Source organism: Rutidosis leptorrhynchoides, chromosome 10 (assembly GCF_046630445.1).
Source record: "Rutidosis leptorrhynchoides isolate AG116_Rl617_1_P2 chromosome 10, CSIRO_AGI_Rlap_v1, whole genome shotgun sequence".
In the NCBI taxonomy this organism is placed as follows: domain Eukaryota; kingdom Viridiplantae; phylum Streptophyta; class Magnoliopsida; order Asterales; family Asteraceae; genus Rutidosis; species Rutidosis leptorrhynchoides.
The window spans coordinates 290,998,685-291,022,679 of NC_092342.1; the positions used below are offsets into that span (position 1 = coordinate 290,998,685).

Genomic DNA, 23,995 nt, shown 5'->3' on the forward strand with positions numbered 1-23,995 from the left:
CAATTCTTATGTCTCTTGCTTATTCGATTCGGGTGCCGATAAGAGTTTTGTATCCAAGACTTTGACTCATTCTTTTAGCACTCCACCACTCCTACTAGATACTACTTATACCATATAAGTGGCCAACGGGAAACTATTAAGTGCCGACAAATTTTATCGGGGGTGTGCGTTAAACTTAATGGGTAAAGAGTTTGAAACTGACTTGATATCTATAGAACTATGGAGCTTTGATGTAATCGTTGGTATGGATTGGTTAGCCAAAACGAAATCTCACATTCTTTGCGATCTTAAAGCGATTCAAATTCCTATCGAGAATGGTGAACCCTTAATTGTCTATGGCGATAAGAGTTGCACCGGACTCAACCTCGTCTCGTGCCTTAAAGTTGAAAAATACCTTCGTAAAGGTTGTTTCGCGATTCTAGCTCATGTTAAGAAAGTCCAGATCGACGAGAAGCATATCGATGATGTGCCAATTGTTAGTGACTTTTCCGATGTATTTCCCGACGAATTGTCGGGTCTTCTACCTCATTGACCGGTAGAATTCCAAAATCGATCTTATTCCGGGAGCCGCACCCGTAGCACGTGCACCGTATAGACTTGCTCCATCCGAAATGCAAGAATTGCAAAGTCAAATCCAAGAAGTACTTGACCGTGGTTTTATCCAACCTAGCCATTCACCTTGGGGCGCTCCGATTTTATTCGTTAAGAAGAAAGATGGATCCCTACGAATGTGTATCGAATATCGTGAACTAAACAAATTGACGGTTAAGAACCGATATCCTCTTCCACGCATCGATGACCTTTTTATTAACTACAAGGATCTCGTGTATATTCGAAAATTGATCTCCGCTCGGGTTATCATCAATTAAGGGTTAAGGGGGAAGATGTCTCCAAAACCTCTTTTCAGACTCGTTATGGTAGTTATGAATTTCTTGTAATGTCGTTTGGTCTCACTAATGCACCGGCAGTGTTCATGGATCTTATGAACCGCGTGTGCAAACCATACCTCGACAAATTCATTATCGTATTCATCGATGATATTTTGGTCTATTCTAAAAGCGAAGAAGAGCACGAACAACATCTCCTACTTGTGCTTGAACTCTTGAGATAAGAACGACTCTATGCCAAATTCTCCAAGTGTGAATTTTGATTGAAGGAAGTTCAATTTCTTGGTCATATTGTAAGTGATCAAGGTATTAAAGTCGATCCTTCAAAAATCGAAGCCATTAGTAAATGGGAGACTCCTACTACTCCTACCCACATTCGTCAATTCTTGGGTCTCGCCGGGTACTATCATAGATTCATCGAAAACTTCTCTTTGGTTGCACGTCCTCTAACCGCGTTAACTCACAAGGGAAAGAAATTCATTTGGGCGACCGAGCAAGAATCCGCATTCCAAATCTTGAAGACAAAGCTAACCACCGCTCCTATCTTGTCACTTCCTAAAGGCAATGATGATTTTGTTGTATATTGCAATGCCTCGAAACATGATTTTGGGTGTGTATTGATGCAACGAAAGAAAGTCATTGATTATGCCTCTCGATAACTAAAAATTCATGAACGGAACTACACGACACATGATCTCGAACTCGGAGCCGTTGTTTTTGCACTTAAAATGTGGAGACACTATCTTTATGGAACCAAGAGTACTATCTTCACCGATCACAAAAGCCTCCAACACATCTTCGACCAAAAGTAACTAAACATGAGACAACACCGGTGGATTGAAACTTTAAACGATTATGATTGTGAGCTTCGTTACCATCCCGGGAAGGCAAATGTAGTAGCCGATGCCTTAAGTTGAAAAGAAAGAGCAGTGCCTCTTCATGTCCTAGCTTTAAACATCACCATCCACACCAATCTCAATAGTCAAATTCGTGTAGCCTAAGATGAGGCTCTCAAGGATGAAAACATCTCTCTCGAACACTTGAACGTCCTCACCTCTCGATTCGAAGTTAAGGAGACCGGACTTCGATATTTCACCGGAAGAATTTGGGTGCCTAGTTATGGGGACTTACGAAGCCTTATTTTAGACGAAGCCCATAAGTCAAGATATTCAATTCACCCCGGTGCCAATAAGATGTACCACGACCTCAAAGAACAATATTGGTCGCCGAACATTAAAAGGGACGTTGCTACTTATGTTGAAAAGTGCCTAACTTGCTCCAAAGTCAAAGCCGAACATCAAAGACCGTCCAGACTACTTCAACAACCCGAAATTCCGCAATGGAAGTGGGAAAGGATAATGATGGATTTTATCACCAAACTACCAAAGACGGTGGACGGTTATGATACTATTTGGGTTATTGTTAACCGTCTCACCAAATCTGCGCACTCCCTAGCCATGAAGGAAACCGGCAACATGGAAAAACTTACACAACTTTACGTTAAAGAGATCGTAGCCCTTCACGGTGTGCCTTTATCGATTATTTCTGACCGAGATGGCCGTTTTGTTTCTAGATTTTGGAATACTTTACAAGAAGCGTTGGGAACGCGTTTAGACATGAGCACCACATATCATCCACAAACCGACGGACAAAGCGAACGCACAATTCAAACCTTGGAAGACATGTTACGAGCTTGCGTTGTCGATTTTGGAAAAGCTTGGGACAAGCATTTGCCACTAGCCGAGTTCTCTTACAACAATAATTATCACGCAAGTATTAAAGCCGCACCTTTTGAAGCGTTGTGTGGCCAAAAATGTCGTTCTCCTCTTTGTTGGGCCAAAGTAGGTGACACACAAATCACTGGACCCGAAATCATTCATGAAACAACCGAGAAGATCGTTCAAATCCGAGATAGGCTCCGGATGGCCCGTAGTCGTCAAAAGAGCTATACTGACAAAAGATGCAACGACCTCGAATTCCAAGTCGGTGACCGCGTAATGTTAAAAGTCGCGCCTTGGAAAGGTGTAATCCGTTTCGGGAAACCCGGGAAACTAAATTCGCGGTATATTGGTCCTTTCGAAATCTTGGAGCGTGTTGGAACCATTGCTTATCGTTTAGATCTTCTGCCTCAACTGAGCTCCGTTCATCCTACTTTCCATGTATCAAACTTGAAGAAGTGTTTTGCCAAACCCAAACCCGTCATCCCTCTCGAAGAACTTACTATTGATGACAAACTTCATTTTGTGGAGGAACCGGTTAAAATTGTGGACACCTCCGCCAAGACGCTAAAACAAAGTAGAATCCCTTATCGTTAAGGTCCGTTGGAATGCCAAAAGGGGACCCGAGTTTACTTGGGAAAGGCAAGATCAAATACAAAGGAAATACCCTCATTTATGAAAAACAACGACTACTACGCCTACTTAAATTTCGGGATGAAATTTCTTTTAAGGAGTAGGTAATGTAACATCCCGCCTTTTTCTGTTTACCTTCCATTATACTATTTTAAAGTCCGTTATATAATTATAACATCTTCTGCTAATACGTCTTTTAAAATATTTCGTTTAGGTAATTCACGCACCCGCTCTGAAACTTGAGGGACTAAACTTGCCAAGTGACCAAAGTCTTGACTAGGTCAAGTGGTCAACTCTTCCTCCTCCACTCATTCATCACCTCCTCACTTTCTAACACTTTCACTTTTTACTCTCAAACCCTCAATCAAAGAATCATCATCCATTTTAAATCTAGCAAGCGTTCTTCAAAACAAATTGCATATTTGGAATCCTTGCAACTTCCTTTTCGAATCCATACCAACTTCATTACATTTGGGTAACTTTCTAAAAACACTAGATTTTGTGTTCTTGATAATTTTGACTTATAAAAGTGTTAATTAGTGTCTATGGCTCAAGTCTAACATGAATATGTGATTTATATGCTCGATCTTATTATTTTAAGTAACTAGCATGAACTTGAAAGTTGGTGTGTTTGATTATGTGAATTGGTTGCTTAAATGTTGTTAAATGTTAAAAGTTCATGTATTAAATGTGTTACTAGCATCACTAGCTTCATTTTGATGTGTAGGTTGATTAAGGAAACTTCATTAACATGATTATTGTTTTGGTGATTTGGGTTAGGGTTTGATAGGCTTGATTATGAACTTTGATGCATTAAATGCTATGAAATGTCGTTGATAAGTGTTTAGTTGTGATGTGTGTTCAATTACCATCGAAACGGCATATCATACATGTAAATTGGTTGCCCGAATCATGAAACGCATTTAATGAACTTGGGTGTAATAAATGATGGGCATTTAATGCGATTTTGGTTGTTATAAATGTTGAATTGATTGATGAAATGTGCTTAGTTGCGTTCCTCGTCAAAATACCTTTCCGACGATATAAGATACATGTTTTGATTGTTTGCGGATCATAAATTGTATTTGTTTGAGTTTGGTTCGTGCACTTGTGTAAATTCTGCAAGCAGGATTTGTATACTGATTTGGACGCCGTCCAACTATCTGGACGCCATCCAGGCCTTCACATCTGGACGCCTGGACGCCGTCCAGATGAACTACCAGGTTCTGATTTGGTTGGCCATTTACCATTTAATTCTAACTATGCTACGCACCTCCGATTCACATGTAACTTATTCTAACATGCTTATACATGATTAAAAACCTCATAAAATAGTTCGGGACCCGACCCGAATGTGTTGACTTTTATGTTGACTTTTACTCAAACTTAACCGAATACTTATGCAATCGTTCTAATATGTTTTTATACTTGTACCTTGCATGAAACTTGACAACGTGATTCACATGCTATATACAATCGAGTCGTAACGAGCCATAGGACTAATTGAACACTTTGACCGACCGTGTTTACCGATATTGATACAACCTACTTGTTTAGGTCAAGACTAGCATTCGTTCTTGCACACGTTACTTTGTGAAGTACCTTATTTACTCATGCACCCAAGGTGAGATCATAGTCCCACCTTTTCAACAACTTTTACTTTTAAACTATGGGATGAGAAACATATACGTATCATACTTTTATGCTTTGAACACAAGTATGAAAAAAAACATTCCACAACGAGTTAGAACAAAAAGCCTCAATTCAATTATCATTAGTTACACTTGCAGGGTGTAAACGTGAACTTATGTTATGTGATCACATTAGGCTTGACGAGCCCTCATTCGGATGGTTCGCTACCGTTAGCGGATGAAATATATTTTCGAGTATAGTGTATGTTCTAACACTACGTAACAGGGTACAAAACAGTTAAGTCTTGATAATTGGGTGCTCGCGAACATACTTTTGGAATACAAACGATTAGGATAATCAACTATATTAAATCTTATGGTTTAAAAACAACGTTACTATTACACCTATGATTTCACCAACGTTTTTCGTTGACAGTTTTCTATATGTTTTCTCAGGTCCTTGAACGCTAGGTGATACATGCTTCCGCACATTATTTTTGATACTTGCTTGGATGTCGAGTATGCATGCATACGTGGAGCGTCTTTTGACTTAACTTAATTTGTGTCGCATAGGTTTCAATTGTACTTAAAACATTGTAACATGTTTAGACGTTGAACTACTTTATAAACTTTGAAACATATTTATAATTGAAATGAATGCGACATATTTTTAGGTCAAACGTTGTTTTAAAGACTTATGACCACGTAACGGGACCTAAGTAGACGGCGCCGTCAATGACGATTTTGTCGGGTCGCTACACACATAACCTGTGTATAAAAATCATTCTCTCGATACATAACATTCATTTCGATTTCATTTCTCAACATGGTAACCGACCTTAACATATAATGCGCATAAATAATATCCCCAAAACAGAACATCTCGTCTGTATAATATATAAACTTCGAAGTACTAAACACCACGCCCACTAGCTCTTCTGTCTAGTGAACATTCTGGGTGGGGGTGTTAAACCCGGTAGCTACCTTTAGGATTCGCGTGAATTAGGGCCATACCCGATTCTAATTCTTAGGTTACCAAGCAATAATAATCAGGGAAAAATATATTAACAACAATTAGTGGCAATTATAACGTCCAACTAATTCAATAATAATCCACAGAACTTCTGTCTGCATAATAATTCATTCGAGGAATGTTTTGCTTGTGTCTATCTCGTCAAACATTTATAAAAGCATTTCATGTATTCTCAGTTCAAAATATATTTCAAAAGCATTTAATAAAGCAGTTATAAAAATAGCGCATGTATTCTCAGTCCCAAAAATATAAAGAGTAAAAGGGAATCAAATGAACTCACCATACTGTATTTTGTAGTAAAAATACATATGACGACATTGAACAAGTGTAGGGTTGGCCTCGGATTCACGAACCTATATCATTTGTATATTTATTAATATACATAGTTGTAATCGCACTAATATATATAAATTTATTAGTTATATATTTTTTATATTAATAATATATATGTTTCATATATTCATTTTATATATAAAAATGTTAATTTTTGTTATGTTATATATATTAAACATATTATTTGTATATCAATGATAATAATTATAATAATACTAAAATAATATTAATAGTGGTAAAAATGATAATAATTATAATACTTAATATTATTAATAATAATGTTAATAATTCTAATAATGATAAATAAATGTAAAATTATTAATTTTACTGTTAATGATAGTTATGGTAATGGTTTTAGTATTTACATAATAATACTCATGATAAGATATATAATAATACTTATAACGATAATAATCATAATAATGACTATAGTACTTATAATGATAATTATAATACCAATAATAATTATAATACTAGTAATAATAATAATAATAATAATAATAGTAATAATAATAATAGTAATAATAATAATAACCAAAATATCTATAGTAATATTACTTTTACTAGTAATAATAGTGATATTAATAATAATAATAATACTTATAATACTATTAATAATGATAATAATGGTAATAATAATTATAACTATGTTAATAATAATACTAATGCTTATAAATGATACTAATACTAATATTTAATGAAAATAATAATAACATAATACAAATGATAATTTTAATCGTTCTCATAATACTATCGGTATTCCTAATCTTTTATATACATATATCGTGTTAATATTTTTATAACCTTTTATATCCATATGCTCATCTTAGTATAATTATGATCATAATCATAACATAATAAATTTCATTTTTATACAAATATCATTATACTATTATTAAGGTTACGATTTCTGATAATTTTAATAACAATATTAATAACAATACTAATAGCAATAATAATAATAATAATAATAATAATAATAATAATAATAATAATAATAATAATAATAATAATAATAATAATAATAATATTAAAAAAAAAACTACCTCAATTAATCGGATTAAAAAAAATTGTCACCAACAGGGCTCGAACCCGAGACCTCTTGTAAACCCAAAACTCAACCAAACCAACCATCCGTGCATTCATTTCTTGATTCAATTCCCAAGATAATTACTTTAACCCGTTTTATGTTTCAGTCTTCTTCTTCCTAAAACTAATCGACCACAGTGACAACATTCATAACCGCGAATTCAATGTTTGACTTAGGATGTGAAATTGAAACATAAACGACTAGATTTAATGATCAACAGAAGAAGAAAAGAAAAAATAAATAAATAAATAAATTGCAGAGAACTTCACGAAGAACATGATGAACTCTAAATTCGAAAACGATTTCCAAGTGTTTTTATGTCTTAATTACTTCTTGAAAAATGTTAGGAATAACAATACTAACACTCTGGATCCATCAATTGAACCAGAATCATCAATCTGACTTCGAATTTTAGGATAAAAAATCAGTTGACTTTTGGATTTTAAACTTTGACTCTAAAATTGATAATCAATTCAATAAATTAAGGTTTGAAAATTTACAGAGAGTTTCACTATATGATTCTAATAACTCTGCATTTTTAGATTTTAATGAAAGCTTCGAAATTGAAATATGGATTGAAACTTACTGTGACTAAAACAGTTTCTGTCTTCATCGGTTTAATTCGCTGTATTGCATCGTTTATGATTGATAATTGTTAATAATGATTGAAGAATCGAATGATTTGGTGCAGAGGGCATGAGGTGACGGAATGAATTTATGTAGGGTTGATGTGTCTGGTATCACGGATATAACAGAGTCGATAGATAAATACAGTTAACAAGTCTAGTTGTTATATAAAAAAATAAATATCTCACGTAATATATCTGTATTTATATTATACATCAGCATTTATATAATTGTATTTTATATATCTGTATTTATTATATTTATATAACTGTATCTGATAAATTATAATTAATCCTAATAATAATAATTAATAAATATATTAATAATATTAATACTTTTAATATTATAATTAATGATAGAAAATAATAGTAATAATAATAAAAATAACAGTAATATAATAATAATAATATTAATATTATTATTAAGGATAATGATAATAATGATAATAATAATAATAATAATAATAATAATAATAATAATAATAATAATATTAACTAGTTGCAGAGCCCTCGCTTTGCGCCGGAGGCTCCGTTTTGAATGCGAGTTAAAGGAAAAAAATTCTTTCCTTTTGTGGATCTATTTTATAAAAAAGAATTTTTTTCGACATCTAGCGTTAAAGGGTTGTTCCTTTTGTGAAAGTTATCTCTTTTAGCGTTAAAGTTAGTTGATCTATTTGTAAAAAAAAATGTTTTTCGACATCTTTTGGTAGCATTGAAGGGTTGTTCCTTTTAAGAAAGTTGCTTCTTTTATCGTTGGAGACAAAAACAGTAGTAGCTTATGTGAGTCCTACTGTTTGAGCCTAGTGTACAAGTCGGTAAAACGTGTGAGTGTTATTATTCAGTATTTTTGGTGTTAGTGGTGGGATAAATAATAATTTAGAATATAGGTATAAAGTGGGGGTTCAATTTGTATTTTAATGAAAGTTAGGGGTTAGATTTGTAAAAAGTGGAAAATTGAATAGTACCATTCATAATGAATAAGACAGATTTTGTCCATTAGTTTTGTCTATTAGTTATATTGGTAATATAACAAATTACTGTTACACATAATTATTTACATAAAATAAAATATTATGAATTTCTATATATAATATTTATAATTTACTTCTATTTTAATATTTCTATATATAGTTATGTAATAACTATATTTTTACTTGTAATTACATTTATTCATATTACAATTTATAATTATGTAATATTTAATGGTTTTATAATATATTTTCAAATTATAATATCTATAATTATATCAAGTTTTATTACATAGTTGAATACACTATTTATATTTTTAAACCATTAAACTTAATATCATTATATATTTATAAGTCATATCCATATGTGTGTATATATATATATATATATATATATATATATATATATATATATATATATATATATATATATATATATATATATAAAATATTAATTTCATTACTTAATATATTATTGTATATATCAGTTTATTAATATTTTTATATATATAATTATTTATGCTTTCTTATTTATATATACTTATCTATTTACAAATAATAGTTCGTGAATCGTCGGTAATAGTCAAAGGCCAAATGAATTCATGAAAACATTTCAAAAATTTTGAGACGTAGCATTACAGATTTTGCTTATCGTGTCGGAAACGTTTAAAGATTAAGTTTAAATTTGGTCAGAAATTTTTGGGTCGTCACAACAGGTCCTTCATTCTGGATATCAAGATTAGCACCCAAATTACATGGGCCCTTTGGCCCAACTGAAATATATTCAGTATTGCCCGCTAACGCATCACTTCTTTGAACAAAATTCACTTCACATGGAATCTTGGGAACTGAAACGGTAGCTTTTTCTTTTTCATTTTCACACGGCAAGGAAACACCAGAGCTGCTTTATTTATTGGAACCATCACAATCATAATCGGGTAATGAGAAGGAATCACGAGACGGCTCTTGATCACCCTCTACCAACGGATCTATTGCACTTTTACTTGCCGGAATACCATCAACCGAATAAACGTCAGAAATTGGATTAGAAGGAATAGAAACCGGTGATCAATCCCTAATTAATAAGTTACTTAATTAAGGATTGAGTGCAATAAGATTAAGATGGAGGATGGGATGTTTGATGATTATTTTGGACCCTGATGATCGTCTTTCAATTTAACTATCAAGTGATCAACCACCCCGACCCGGTCTTGATTTTTAATTAGCATGATTCACCTTGACACGATGTAAAAATTCCTTGGGCGATATCACAAGAGAAAATTACAAAGGTTCCGGCAAATGGCAGAGAATCAACAACCTATAAATGAGAGGCCGAGCTCCCTATTTATAGTATTTGAAATATCCGCGGTCTGCGGACTGTTTAACTATCCGCGAAAATTTATTGGAATGACCCGCAGTCTTTTATTAGCGCGAAAACTGATCCGCGATCTTTATCTTCAGCGAATATTCCAAGCCTATTGACTATAGTTCGCGTAACTTCTACTTTTAGCCTTTAGCAAATAAAATATACATATACAATGCTATGTTTATGATCAAGTCCCCCCCAGTTTATTATGATACATCTTGCAAAGTAAATGTGTCATGATAAACTCTAAAAATTCGCAGTAAGACATTTTCGTTTTGCCTTTGTTACCGTTACAGAAAACAAAGTTACCGTTTTATCCGTTGTCAAAAATATTACCGTTAAAATTATCACAACGGATACTTAACACAATTAATTAGCACCCTTATTTCCCCTATATATATATCGGCGTCCATAACCACCAATTTCCACTCACCACTATGAAGTACCGCGCAATTTAATTAAAACATTCATTTCATCTTCCCATCTTCTTTCTTTTCACGATTCTCTTTCACTTGATCATGAAGATCGACGAAGTGGATTCCAAGGTTAACCCAAAAACCTTGATCACAAAGCTGTTAACAAGCCCGGAGGCTAAGTCGACGTCATTAAAAGAGAAGCAAACAATTCCAATCGTCGATTTGACCTCCAAATCTCCCCATACAAAGCCAAGCTCCACCAAATGACCATTCCAGACGCCGCCACGATCACAAAGCAAAAAGCTCAAACAACAAGACACCGCTCTTTAAATAATCCAATTACATCGGATTATGAAGGGGACCAGCAAATTGGTACATCGCGATTATTACTTCATGTTTATAACATGCATTATACTTTAATTTCGCCAGCTAACTAATTTCTTTATTTTGCAGGCGATTCCACTGGTGACCCCATTTTTTCGAGCCCAAACACTCTTGACCAAATCACAGAGTTGTTCCGCACTCCACCCGACTCTTATGGGGTACGGATTGATGGTTTATCAGGATATACTTAAGCGTCTACTGCAGCAGCACTAGATCAGCGCCAACAAATGAAGTTAGCAATCCCAGGCGAGCTTTGCCGCGAATTTTCAAAGCTTTCTGCGCTTGATGCGCATAATAGTTTTGTGCATAATTTCTACATGTGTTTCAATTATGCGTATGATATGATTTGCCGTCAAGAACAGTTCTTCAACGTTCTTGAGACTGAAAAGGCCTAATACAACACCGAGAAGGCCAAGGCTACAGACAGCAAGAAGCGCTGTGTCGACCTCTCTTATGAACTCACCGCAGAAAAAACAGAGTTGATGACTTAAAACTGCAAGTTTCAACTGCAGCTGAAAAAGAAAATAGCCTCCAAGCTACCATTAATGCATTAACGGAGGAGGTTACGAAGGTCACTGCAGAGCGAGACAACGCTCTAGCTGCCACAACTTCTGCGAAGCTTGAATTCACCAAGCTTCGCAACATTTGCCAGAGTTTGCCAGGAAAGTTCTTAATTCTCATCCTGTTTCTGCTCAGTTTTTGACATATGCTGCTGGGCTGAAATTGCGCAAAAGAGTGGAACTCTTGGATGAAATTACCCCTTACTGCACCATACCAAATCCACTACTATCCGCAATGGAAGACCGCATATGTTCGCTCACAGATGCTCGAGATGCATTTGCTACCGCGAAAGAAAACATAGCGGACATTCCAATCCCAAAAATTACAACAATAAGCGAGCAGGACGATGCAACTGCCGATGATATCATCGAGCTCGATTTGTCTAAGCCATGATTATATTGTAAAATTTAGCACGCAGCTATCTCTGCGCCTTTATTAATAAAATTTTCGCATTTCCATATATATTCGCAAGTACTTTTATTTATATAGCGCTTTTATCAAACATATTCATAACACGGACTTGTCCTTTGCAATTTCCAACTTTCATTATCGTGCACATAATAAGTATGTACTTTTGCGAAACAATCTGTATGTGTGCACATTTGTACGTTATGAATCTTCTAAGTCCACCAAAGCGATCCTTAGGCAATTAATTAGCGTCGCGAAGCATCTAAGTATGGTAGAATCAAATACTTAGGATTTTGAATTCCTTTCGCAATAATTATTTTCTGCGTAAGTGGGCAATTTCATCACTTCGCTACTTAGCTGTCGCGAAACATACCAAGAATATGAAGCAAAAAACTATCGATATATTTCGTAAGCTTTAAGTATTTAAAATTTCGCATATTCTTACAAGTGTCTAATTTTTATACTCTTACAAGCGTGATCAAGACTTGCGAAAATTAAAAATAAAAACAAAAAGTAAGAATATCAAATATAGGCCTTGCAACTAATTTCGTAATTTATACATATGCATTTTGGCCTTCACGTTATTTTCGCAGAGCTACGCATAATATCGCTTTAACAAAGCGGCATGCCACGCATTAGGTAAACCTCGCCCTTCTACATCTGCAAGCTTGTATGAACCTGCTGCATTGATTGCTACAACTTGATAAGGACCCTCCCAATTAGGTCCTAATTTGCCAAGTTTTTCTGCTCTACTTGCATCATTATTTCGCAGAACCCATTGATAGTGCTTCAAATGAACATATATTTAGGCACAATATCCTTCCAATATGTAAAGCTTTTAGTTACTATTGTTCTATTTTTATGTAATAATCGTTTAAATAAATAAGTACGAAGACAAAAGAAGAAAATGACGATTTGAAGACGCAAATGACCAAAAAGCCAAAAAGTACAAAGTACAATCCAAGTGGTTCGAAATATTGATGAGAAACGTCTAAAAATTACAAGAGTACAAGCCGCGAAACACAAAGTACAAGATATCTCCGCGTACGAAAGGACGTTTGAAAATCCAGAACCGGGACCAGAGTCAACTCTCAACGCGCGACCCAACGAAGCTAAAATTACAAGTCAACTATGCACAAAAATATAATATAATATATAAATAATTTTAAAATTATATATATATTATATTTATTTATTAAAACGTCGGCGAAACTAGAAAATAAAGTGATGTATGCTGGCCATCCTGTCCATGCGATCGCATGGAAATAACAAAGGGAACCCATGCGATCGCATGGCTCCCAAATTCAGCTCACATCTATAAAAGGCAACGAATTGAACGAGTAATATACACCTTTTTCTTTCCACTCTCTCTCACGATATATATACATACATATATATATATATATATATATATATATATATATATATATATATAATTTATAATTTTAATTTTAATTTAATAATAATAAGGGTATGTTAGCGAATGTTGTAAATGTGTAAGTCGAAATTCTGTCCGTGTAACGCTACGCTATTATTAATCATTGTAAGTTATGTTCAATCTTTTTAAATTAATGTCTCGTAGCTAAGTTATTATTATGCTTATTTAAATTGAAGTAATCGTGATGTTGGGCTAAAATATTAAAGACGTGGTAATTGGGCTTTGTACCATAATTGGGGTTTGGACAAAAGAACAACACTTGTGAAAATTAGACTATGGGCTATTAATGGGCTTTATATTTTTCTAATTGAATGATAGTTCGTTAATTTAATATAAAGATTTACAATTGGACGTACCTATAAATAACCATATACACTCGATCGGACACGATGAGCGGGATATTTATAAGTACTAATAATCGTTCATTTAACCGGACACGGGAATGGATTAATAGTCAATGGACTTATTAAAACAGGGGTGAATTATATACAAGGAAAATTGGTGTAATTATAGTTTAAGTCCCCAATTAGTTGGAATATTTGACTTTGGATATAAGGATAATTTGACGAGGACACTCGCACTTTATATTTATGACTGATGGACTGTTATGGACAAAAACCAGATGGACATATTGAATAATCCAGGACAAAGAACAATTAACCCATGGTAATAAACTAAAATCAATACGTCGAATATCATGATTACGAAAGTTTAAATAAGCATAATTCCTTTATTTCATATTTCATCGCACTTTTAGTTACTGTCATTTTATTTAATTGCACTTTTAATTATCGTACTTTTTAATTATCGCAATTTTATTTATTTTCATTTTATTTATTGTCATTTTAATTTATTACACTTTTAATTATCGTTATTTACTTTACGCTTTAAATTAAGTTATATTTATTTTTAATATTTTACATTAGGTTTTAACTACGACTAAAGTTTTAAAATCGACAAACCGGTCATTAAAAGGTAAAAACACCCTTTTATAATAATAATACTACTTATATATATATATATATATATATATATATTTATATATTTACAAATATAGTTTTAAAAATATAGCGTTAAACTTGGCTAGATCCCTGTGGAACGAACCGGACTTACTAAAAACAACACTACTGTACGATTAGGTACACTGCCTATAAGTGTTGTAGTAAGGTTTAGGTATATCCACTCTATAAATAAATAAATAACTTGTGTAAAATTGTATCGTATTTAATAGTATTTCCTAGTAAAATATAAGCTATTTTGTATACACCCCTACGCACATCAAATATTTTTGGCGCCGCTGCCGGGGACTGCTTAAACGCCGGAAGCGAAATGCTATATATAAAAAAAAGATTTTTAATAAGTTTTAATTTCTTTCTGTAAAAATACGTTTTAAATATTAAAAATACAAAAATATAAAAATAAAAACAAAATATATATATTTTTAAGAGTTTGTTCAAAATATTTAAAATTATAAAGTATTTTTATTTCTATTTTATTTTTTAAATATAAGTTTTATTTAGTTTTATATAAATATTTTACAAAAATATAAAAAAAATATAAAAAATAAATAAGTAATCGGGCCGACACTGTAGCAGCCCAACTAATTAGGCCTGGTATCCGAGTTCATGCGACCGCATGAAGAAATAACAAACACCTCATGCGATCGCATGAGATGATTTGACTGGTCTGGTATCCTAGTCCGACCAGTTTAGGGTTAGATTTAATTGATTATTATTATTAATTAAAACCTAATTAGGTTTAGTTTATTTTAATATTTAGTTTAGTTTTATTTATTTTGTATTTTTAGTTTTAAACTAGTTTTATTAAATTATAAAATTAATACTTTTATAAATAAATAATTTAAAAATAATATTTTTATAAAATTGTATTTTTATAACTTTAAGCTTATTTTATATTTTGTATCTTTTTATTAGTTAAAGCGTAATTTTATAATTTTTCATTCGTAATTAGTTTTAATCTAGTATTTTGCCGTAGTTTATTTTTTCTAGATCTTTAGGCTTTGCCGTAAAATCCCTTAAGTGCTTTTTCTTTAGATTAAGATTTAGGCGCTTTAGAATTATACGACGTTGCTTATTGCTTTAGTATTTAAAATTTTAGTACTTTTTAAGTTATTATCGTTTTGGATATAGAATTTCTTTTAAGGTTTAATACCTTTAGACGTAAGTTTTAAATTTTAGTTTTTAGACTTTTAAGTTTCGACGCTGCATTTTATTATTTTTCGACGCTTATTTTTTAACCTTTTATTTTTCGACGCACTCTTTTTCTTTCTTATTTCTCGACGCTCTAGTTTTTAGGACATAGAATTTTCTATTTCTTCTCTAAAATTTCAAAACAAAAAATTATTTTAAGCGGTTAAATTGATAGACATCCAAAATTTTCGGGTTCGTAGTAATAGTAGGATTTGTTAGTGGCGAGTTGTGGGCTTCCGATTTAAAGAGTCCTGGCTACCTGCTGCATCTATTGGCTATACAAAACATGGGCAAAATCAGAAAAGTCTATTAATTTGATAACTTATATAATTTTTATAACTAATAAGATATTCAGTGAATGCACCGAGCAAAACGTTCACCACCTTTCATACGTTCACCACCTGTAACTCGATCAAGACATCTAGTCAACATTGTCGCCGTTGATTTTTCTTTAGAATCGTCATCTAGTCGACCAAGTACTCCAATTCAAATTTCCGATAATCCATTTTTTGAACCCGACCTCACAATTGAGAATCCGGAGGATATTCAGGGACAATTCAGAGATCCTGAACCACTAATCATTCCTCCTGAACCACAAATCACTCATCCAGAGATTGTCGAGGAAGAAACCAGTAAATCAGAATCGTCTAGTGATTCAGATTCAACAATTTCAATCATGGAAAATATGGAACCTCTAAGTATTGAAGATCGAATGAGAGCTACACGCATTGGCCAAGGTCACGCCATTATTAAGCCAGACATTAATGCACCAGATTACGAAATCAAAGGACAAATCCTACACATGGTAACTAATCAATGCCAATATAGTGGTACGCCAAAAGAAGATCCAAACGAACATCTTCGAACCTTTAATAGGATCTGTACTCTATTCAAAATCAGAGAAGTTGAGGATGAAGAGATCTATCTCATGTTATTTCCCTGGACTTTAAAGGAAGAAGCCAAAGATTGGTTAGAATCGTTACCTGAAGGGGCGATTGATACATGGGATGTTTTAGTTGAAAATTTTCTTAAACAATTCTTTCCGGCATCTAAAGCCGTGAGACTTCAAGGAGAAATTGTTACGTTCACACAAAAGCTAAATGAAACTTTATATGAGGCATGGACAAGATTTGGAAAGTTATTAAGAGGATGTCCGCAACATGGTTTAGACACTTATCAAATAGTATAAATATTCTTCCAAGGATGCGACATTACTACACGAAAAGACATCGATATAGCAGCTGGTGGTTCCATTATGAAGAAAACCGCAACTGAAGCTCACAATATAATTGATAATAAAGCCTCCCATTCGCATGAGTGGCACCAGGAAAAAGATATCTTTCGTTCATCTAAAGCGGCTAGAGCCGATTCTAGTCATGACTTTGATTCCGTTTCCGCAAAAATAGATGCTTTCGAGAGACGAATGGAAAAGATGAATAAAGATATTCACGCAATATGAATCAGTTGTGAGCAATGCGGTGGACCAAACTTAACGAAAGATTGTCACATCGAGCAAACGATGGAACAACGTGAGAATGTTTCCTACATGAACCAAAGGCCGGGAAATAATTATCCAAATAATTATCAACCTCCAAGGCCAAACTTCAATCGAAATCAAAACAATCTTTACAATCCAAATGGACCTAACAATAACTCGTACAACCAACAAGGTCTGAATAACCAACCAACTCAAAACAACACTTTCAATCAACAAAGACCTAGCTTGTATTAACCATCGCAACAAACTGAAGAGAAAAGCCAAATCTTGAAGAAATGATGGCAAAGCTAATGGAATCTCAAACACAATTTATTACATCACAAACCCAAACAAATGAGAGGTTTGATCAGTCATTAAGAACTCAACAAGCTTCCATTTTGAATCTAGAAAAACACGTAGGTACTCTTGCTAGCATGATGAGTGAGAGGGAACAAGGAAAGCTACCGAGTAATATTGAAGTAAATCCTCGAAATGAGAATGTTAATATGGTGTCAACAAATTCTGAAAAACCAGCTCCAGAAGATGGGAAGGTTTTTGATGTGAGTAACAATGAAGAAGTTACAACACCACCACCACCACCCGAGTATGTAAAGCCAGTGGTGGCACCATACAGACCACCCATCCCGTTTCCAAGAAAAGGAGTTGAGTATGAGCAAGTAATAGGTAATAAAGTTTGTGATACCTCTGGAAAGAAGAAGAAGAATAAGAAAGTACAAGAAATAAAAACCGTAAAGATAAACTCGGTGAAGACAGTTCCACCAAAACCTCCACCCAGGTTAGGTGATCTGGGTGAATTTATTGTTCCTTGTCTACTTAGTGATTGTGTCATGTATGATGCACTAGCAGATTTAGGTGTGAGTGTGAGTGTTATGCCTCTTTCATTATATAAGAGATTAGGAGTAGGTGAGTTAAGTCCAACAGAGATGAGTGTTCGACTCTTTGATCAAACCATTAGGCACCCAGTTGGAATTGCTGACAACCTACCCGTTCAAGTGGGTAATTTAACCTTTTTAGTCGAATTTATTGTCATTGACATTGAAGAGGACCCAAATATTCCTCTAATTTTAGGTCGACCATTCTTAGCATCCAGCAAGGAGTTATTTGATGTAAGAGAGGGTAGAATGACACTTAGTGATGGTGACAAATCGGTCACCTTTGTGATTCAAAAGACTAAATCTCCACCAACCAAAATCGTTGAACCAATAAAAATGATTGGTAAGAACCATGTTATTTTACCAACTCCAGCGGTAGTGCTTAACAATAATAAAACGCCTAAGTGTGGGGAAAATGAAGTAACACCTAATGATGACCTGATAACAAAGAACCCCGTTGTTGATACGAAATTAAATGACCCCGTTATTAACAGTTCAATGAAGAAACTTTATAAACGGGTTTACGATGCTAGAATTAAGGGGAACTTTAAGTTATGTAACCGGTTAGTATCCAATCTATCGCCTAAAGAAAAGGCGAAACTAGTTGAATTTGTGGATAATACAGAAGAAGCCGGCCACTGGCTTAAAGCAAAAGTCACAGATATGCAAGTTGATTATGGTCCAAGAGAAATTGATGATGAAATTAATCACAATTTCAACACCACAGCTACTTAAGTGTGGGGAGACTCAAATGTTCTAAAAAGAAAATTCTGTCTAGAGTTAGTTGTTCTGTTCTCGTGTAGTTCCGTGAATGGAATCCGATTGGTCTTTTCCACTAGCAGACACTAAAGAACTAGTTTTCTCCCCCATTCTGATTTTTTTTTTGTTTTGTAGGTTTTGTATGAAATTTATATGCATTTTTAAATTTAATTTTTGTGTGATTTTTAAAAAAATTTACTTTATTTCATTAAATTTAAAAAATGATTTCTAAAATTCATCGTAAGTTGAAGACTAGGTCATAGAACCGAAATTGCTTTACCCGAGGGCGGGGCAAAAAATTTTGTTATCATTATTTTTAATTTTATTGATCTAAAGTATACCAAAAAAAAAAAAATCTTTGCTTTTAAAACAATCGCTTTAAAAATGACAAATTTTAAATTTTGTTGAGGGACGGACTAGGTAAACATACCGAAACTACCTAAAGTAAAAGGAAACAAAATTTTAAAAAATTATTCATTTGAATTGTTTTAATAAATAAAGATTTTATAAAAAATATATATATAATAAAAATATTATGTATGTTTGTAGTTTATCTTATGTACAAAACAGGGTAAAACAACGCACTTTCACAGATTAAGTTCAGCAAAAGCTACTAATTTTGACGATAAGACGCAAAACATATGTGAAATTACAACAAAAGAAATGAACGATGAGGCGCGCCATCTATCATTCGACGAGCTTAGAAATTTCAAACTGGGTATTTTTAATCACTTTTCTACACTAATCACCCTCATGAATTTATAATTATAGTCTAATTTCATGCAAATGAGGGCATTGCAAGATCTCAAGTGTGGGGAAGGGTTATAAATTCTCTCAGGTTTACACTTAGTTTAATTGCCAAATTTTGTAAAATTTTTCAAAATTTTCAAATAAATGAATTCAAAATCATGTTTATACATATTTATGAACGATAAAACTAGGTGTTAACACCGAAATTATTGTTACCTCGGAAAGGACATAAATTGAGAAACAACCCAAAATGTTAGAATTCATTTAAAATGAAATAGAGGAAAATAAAAAGGCAAAGAAAGGAAAATAAAAGCCAAGTGTGGGAAAATTTTACCAAGTTATTTAGAACATATGTCACATATTTTTGTACAAATAATTGAAGATACTTTTGTTTTGGACAATTTTATCAGTTTTACCCAATTTCTTATAATATATTTGAAAGAAAAGATGGATCTACATGATGAATCAATTCCATCATTAAAATGAAGTAAAGTCTTTCGAAAAAGACACGCGCTTCTTGATTTAGGTCAGGAAGTTGTCGTCCAGACCAGCTGTAGGTTGACGAAAAATCTAGAAAAGTCATCTCTAAAATCAGCAGAAAATCCACGGACCTCAGCATCAAACAGCTGTAGGTTGACGAAAAATCTAGAAAAGTCATCTCTAAAATCAGCAGGAAATCCACGAACCTCAGCATCAAACAGGGTCGCCAAGTGGTCAGACTTATCCTAACCATGAGAGGATCTGTCTCGTAAAATGGGGAGGGCACCGTGCAAATTAGCTTGATAAGACTAATGAATCAGATCCCCAGAAAGGATAATCTCCTTAAAGATTAAAAATCAGCTTTTAAGCCTGATATTACTCAATCCTTGAGATTGACTTTAAAGATTGAGAATTACAAACTCATGGAATAAATGATATCTGAACTCAAGCTTGAACGAGAAAATATTTTGATCAAATTAAAACCGATTTTTTTTCTGAAAACCCATTTTCAATGCGTTCATTACCATTGAACGTAAAATCCTAGGAATTCACCTGGAATTCATTAGGTCACCTGAACCAAATCGGGTGTCAACCGTAAGAATGGTGATTGCACAGCATGGTCAAAGACAGGACCTTGTGTCAGACCAAAAAACTATAGGGTGATCTTTACTATTGCTCCTACAAAGGATAGTAATTGCATCCAACACGTTATAGACCATAATTAAAAGCATGTCACGGGACATTGCCTTAACAGTTGTTTGTTCAACGCTTTCCTTTACAACCGGACGGTAGTTTACCGAAAGGTAATATACAGAGCAAGTATACTGGACGTGTTGCTTTCCTAATACAAGGTTAGCAAGTGGGTAACACAAAACCATAAGTTTTGAGCTAAAATTTTCAAATCTGAAACCCACCAAACCCACAAAAACATTTTGCAAACACCGGTGAAGGGTTATTCCGAAAAACTTATCTAGGGTAAAAGCTAGAATGAATTTTCAAAAGATAAAATGTTTTCATAAAGATCCAGTTTCCTTAAAGGATCTAAATTTTTATAGTCAGGTGGGACTGTAAACCACATTGTTACTATCATTGTTTATATCGCCGTATTAAAATCACTGATGTATAAAGTGTGAGAATAAAAAAAAAGTGATTCGAGTGAAGTGTGATTTTATTTTAAGTTATGTATTGCTTGAGGACAAACAACGCTCAAGTGTGGGGATATTTGATAGTGCTCCAAATGAACATATATTTAGGCACAATATCCTTCCAATATGTAAAGCTTTTAGTTACTATTGTTCTATTTTTATGTAATAATCGTTTAAATAAATAAGTACGAAGACAAAAGAAGAAAATGACGATTTGAAGACGCAAATGACCAAAAAGCCAAAAAGTACAAAGTACAATCCAAGTGGTTCGAAATATTGATGAGAAATGTCTAAAAATTACAAGAGTACAAGCCGCGAAATGCAAAGTACAAGATATCTCCGCGTACGAAAGGACGTTTGAAAATTCGGAACCGGGACCAGAGTCAACTCTCAACGCGCGACGCAACGGAGCTAAAATTACAAGTCAACTATGCACATAAATATAATATAATACATAAATAATTCTTAAAATTATATATATATATTATATTTATTTATTAAAACGTCGGCAAAACTAGAAAATAAAGTGATGTATGATGGCCAGCCTGTCCATGCGATCGCATGGAAATAACAAAGGGAACCCATGCGATCACATGGCTCCCAAATTCAGCTCACATCTATAAAAGGCAGCGAATTGAATGAGTAATATACACCTTTTTCTTTCCACTCTCTCTCACGATATATATATATATATATATATATATATATATATATATATATATATATATATATATATATATATATATATATATATATAATTTATAATTTTAATTTTAATTTAATAATAAAGGTATGTTAGCGAATGTTGTAAGTGTGTAAATCAAAATTTTGTCCGTGTAACGCTACGCTATTATTAATCATTGTAAGTTATGTTCAACCTTTTTAAATTAATGTCTCGTAGCTAAGTTATTATTATGCTTATTTAAATTGAAGTAATCGTGATGTTGGGCTAAAATATTAAAGACGGGGTAATTGGGCTTTGTACCATAATTGGGGTTTGGACAAAAGAACGAGACTTGTGGAAATTAGACTATGGGCTATTAATGGGATTTATATTTGTTTAATTGAATGATAGTTCGTTAATTTAATATAAAGATTTACAATTGGACGTACCTATAAATAACCATATACACTCGATCGGACACGATGCGCGGGATATTTATAAGTACTAATAATCGTTCATTTAACCGTACACGGGAATGGATTAATAGTCAATGGACTTATTAAAACAGGGGTGAATTATATACAAGGAAAATTGGTGTAATTATAGTTTAAGTCCCCAATTAGTTGGAATATTTGACTTCGGATATAAGGATAATTTGACGAGGACACTCGCACTTTATATTTATGACTGACGGACTGTTATGGACAAAAACAAGATGTACATATTGAATAATCCAGGACAAAGGACAATTAACCCATGGTAATAAACTAAAATCAATACATCGAACATCATGATTACGGAAGTTTAAATAAGCATAATTCCTTTATTTCATATTTCATCGCACTTTTAGTTACTGTCATTTTATTTAATTGCACATTTAATTATCGTACTTTTTAATTATCGCAATTTTATTTATTGTCATTTTATTTATTGTCATTTTAATTTATTGCACTTTTAATTATCGTTATTTACTTTACGCTTTAAATTAAGTTATATTTATTTTTAATATTTTACATTAGGTTTTAACTGCGACTAAAGTTTTAAAATCGACAAACCGGTCATTAAACGGTAAAAATCCCCTTTTATAATAATAATACTACTTATATATATTTATATATTTACAAATATAGTTTTAAAAATATAGCGTTAAACTTGGCTAGATCCCTGTGGAACGAACCGGGCTTACTAAAAACAACACTACTGTACGATTAGGTACACTGCCTATAAGTGTTGTAGCAAGGTTTAGGTATATTCACTCTATAAATAAATAAATAACTTGTGTAAAATAGTATCATATTTAATAGTATTTCCTAGTAAAATATAAGCTATTTCGTATACACCCCTACGCACATCACCCATTCGCCAGCATCAAAAGACAAAGCATGCACTCTTTTGTTGTAGTACTTGGCAATTTGCTGTTTATTATTTGCCTCTCTTATAGCAGCCATTAACCTTCGCTCTTCAATGAAATTCAAATTCTCACCCAATGCATCATCATTTGCTTCTTCCTCAAAGTTAGCAACCCTATGCGTTGGCACAAGAATTTCTGCGAGTATTACTGCCTCAGAGCCATACACCAAACTAAAGGATGTTTCCCCAGTGCTTTTCTTGAAAGTAGTGCGATGTGCCCACAAAACATTGGGCAATTCATCCACCCAACCAATTCACTTTTCACATAACCTCTTTTTAATACCGCTCACAATATCTCGATTGGTTACTTCGCATAAGCCATTAGCCTGTGGGTGCGCCACTGATGTAAACTTTTAGATTATGTTTAAATCAGTGCACCATGTTTTAAAATGATCTTTCACTATTTGAGAACCATTATCACTAACCAACTCATGCGGGATACTAAATCTGCAAACAATATATTCTTATACAAAATTTCGCACCTGTACTCCAGTGATAGTGCGAACCGCCTTAGCCTCGGCCCATTTTGTAAAATAGTCAATTGCCACAATCAAGAATTTGACATTGCCAGGTCCTGCGGGTAATGGCCCTACAATGTCAATAGCCCACTTGTGAAATAGCCCTGGCGAATTAACAGGAATCATATCATGCCTTAGCATCCGATTCTGCGGAGCATGCCTTTGGCAGCTTTTACAACGCTTAACAATCTTTGCAA

General features: G+C 33.3%; 1 protein-coding gene across 1 annotated transcript; it reads right to left on the bottom strand.

Annotated features, from left to right (window-relative positions):
• Window positions 1-12,649: 12,649 nt before the first annotated feature.
• LOC139871146 (uncharacterized) lies at window positions 12,650-23,924 on the bottom strand. The gene is made up of 4 exons (XM_071858883.1): window positions 23,787-23,924; window positions 23,564-23,630; window positions 23,226-23,416; window positions 12,650-12,841 (listed from the first exon to the last, which is right to left on the bottom strand). Exons 1-4 carry the CDS (start codon window positions 23,922-23,924, stop codon window positions 12,650-12,652), a joined length of 588 nt encoding a protein of 195 aa, XP_071714984.1.
• Window positions 23,925-23,995: the final 71 nt, after the last annotated feature.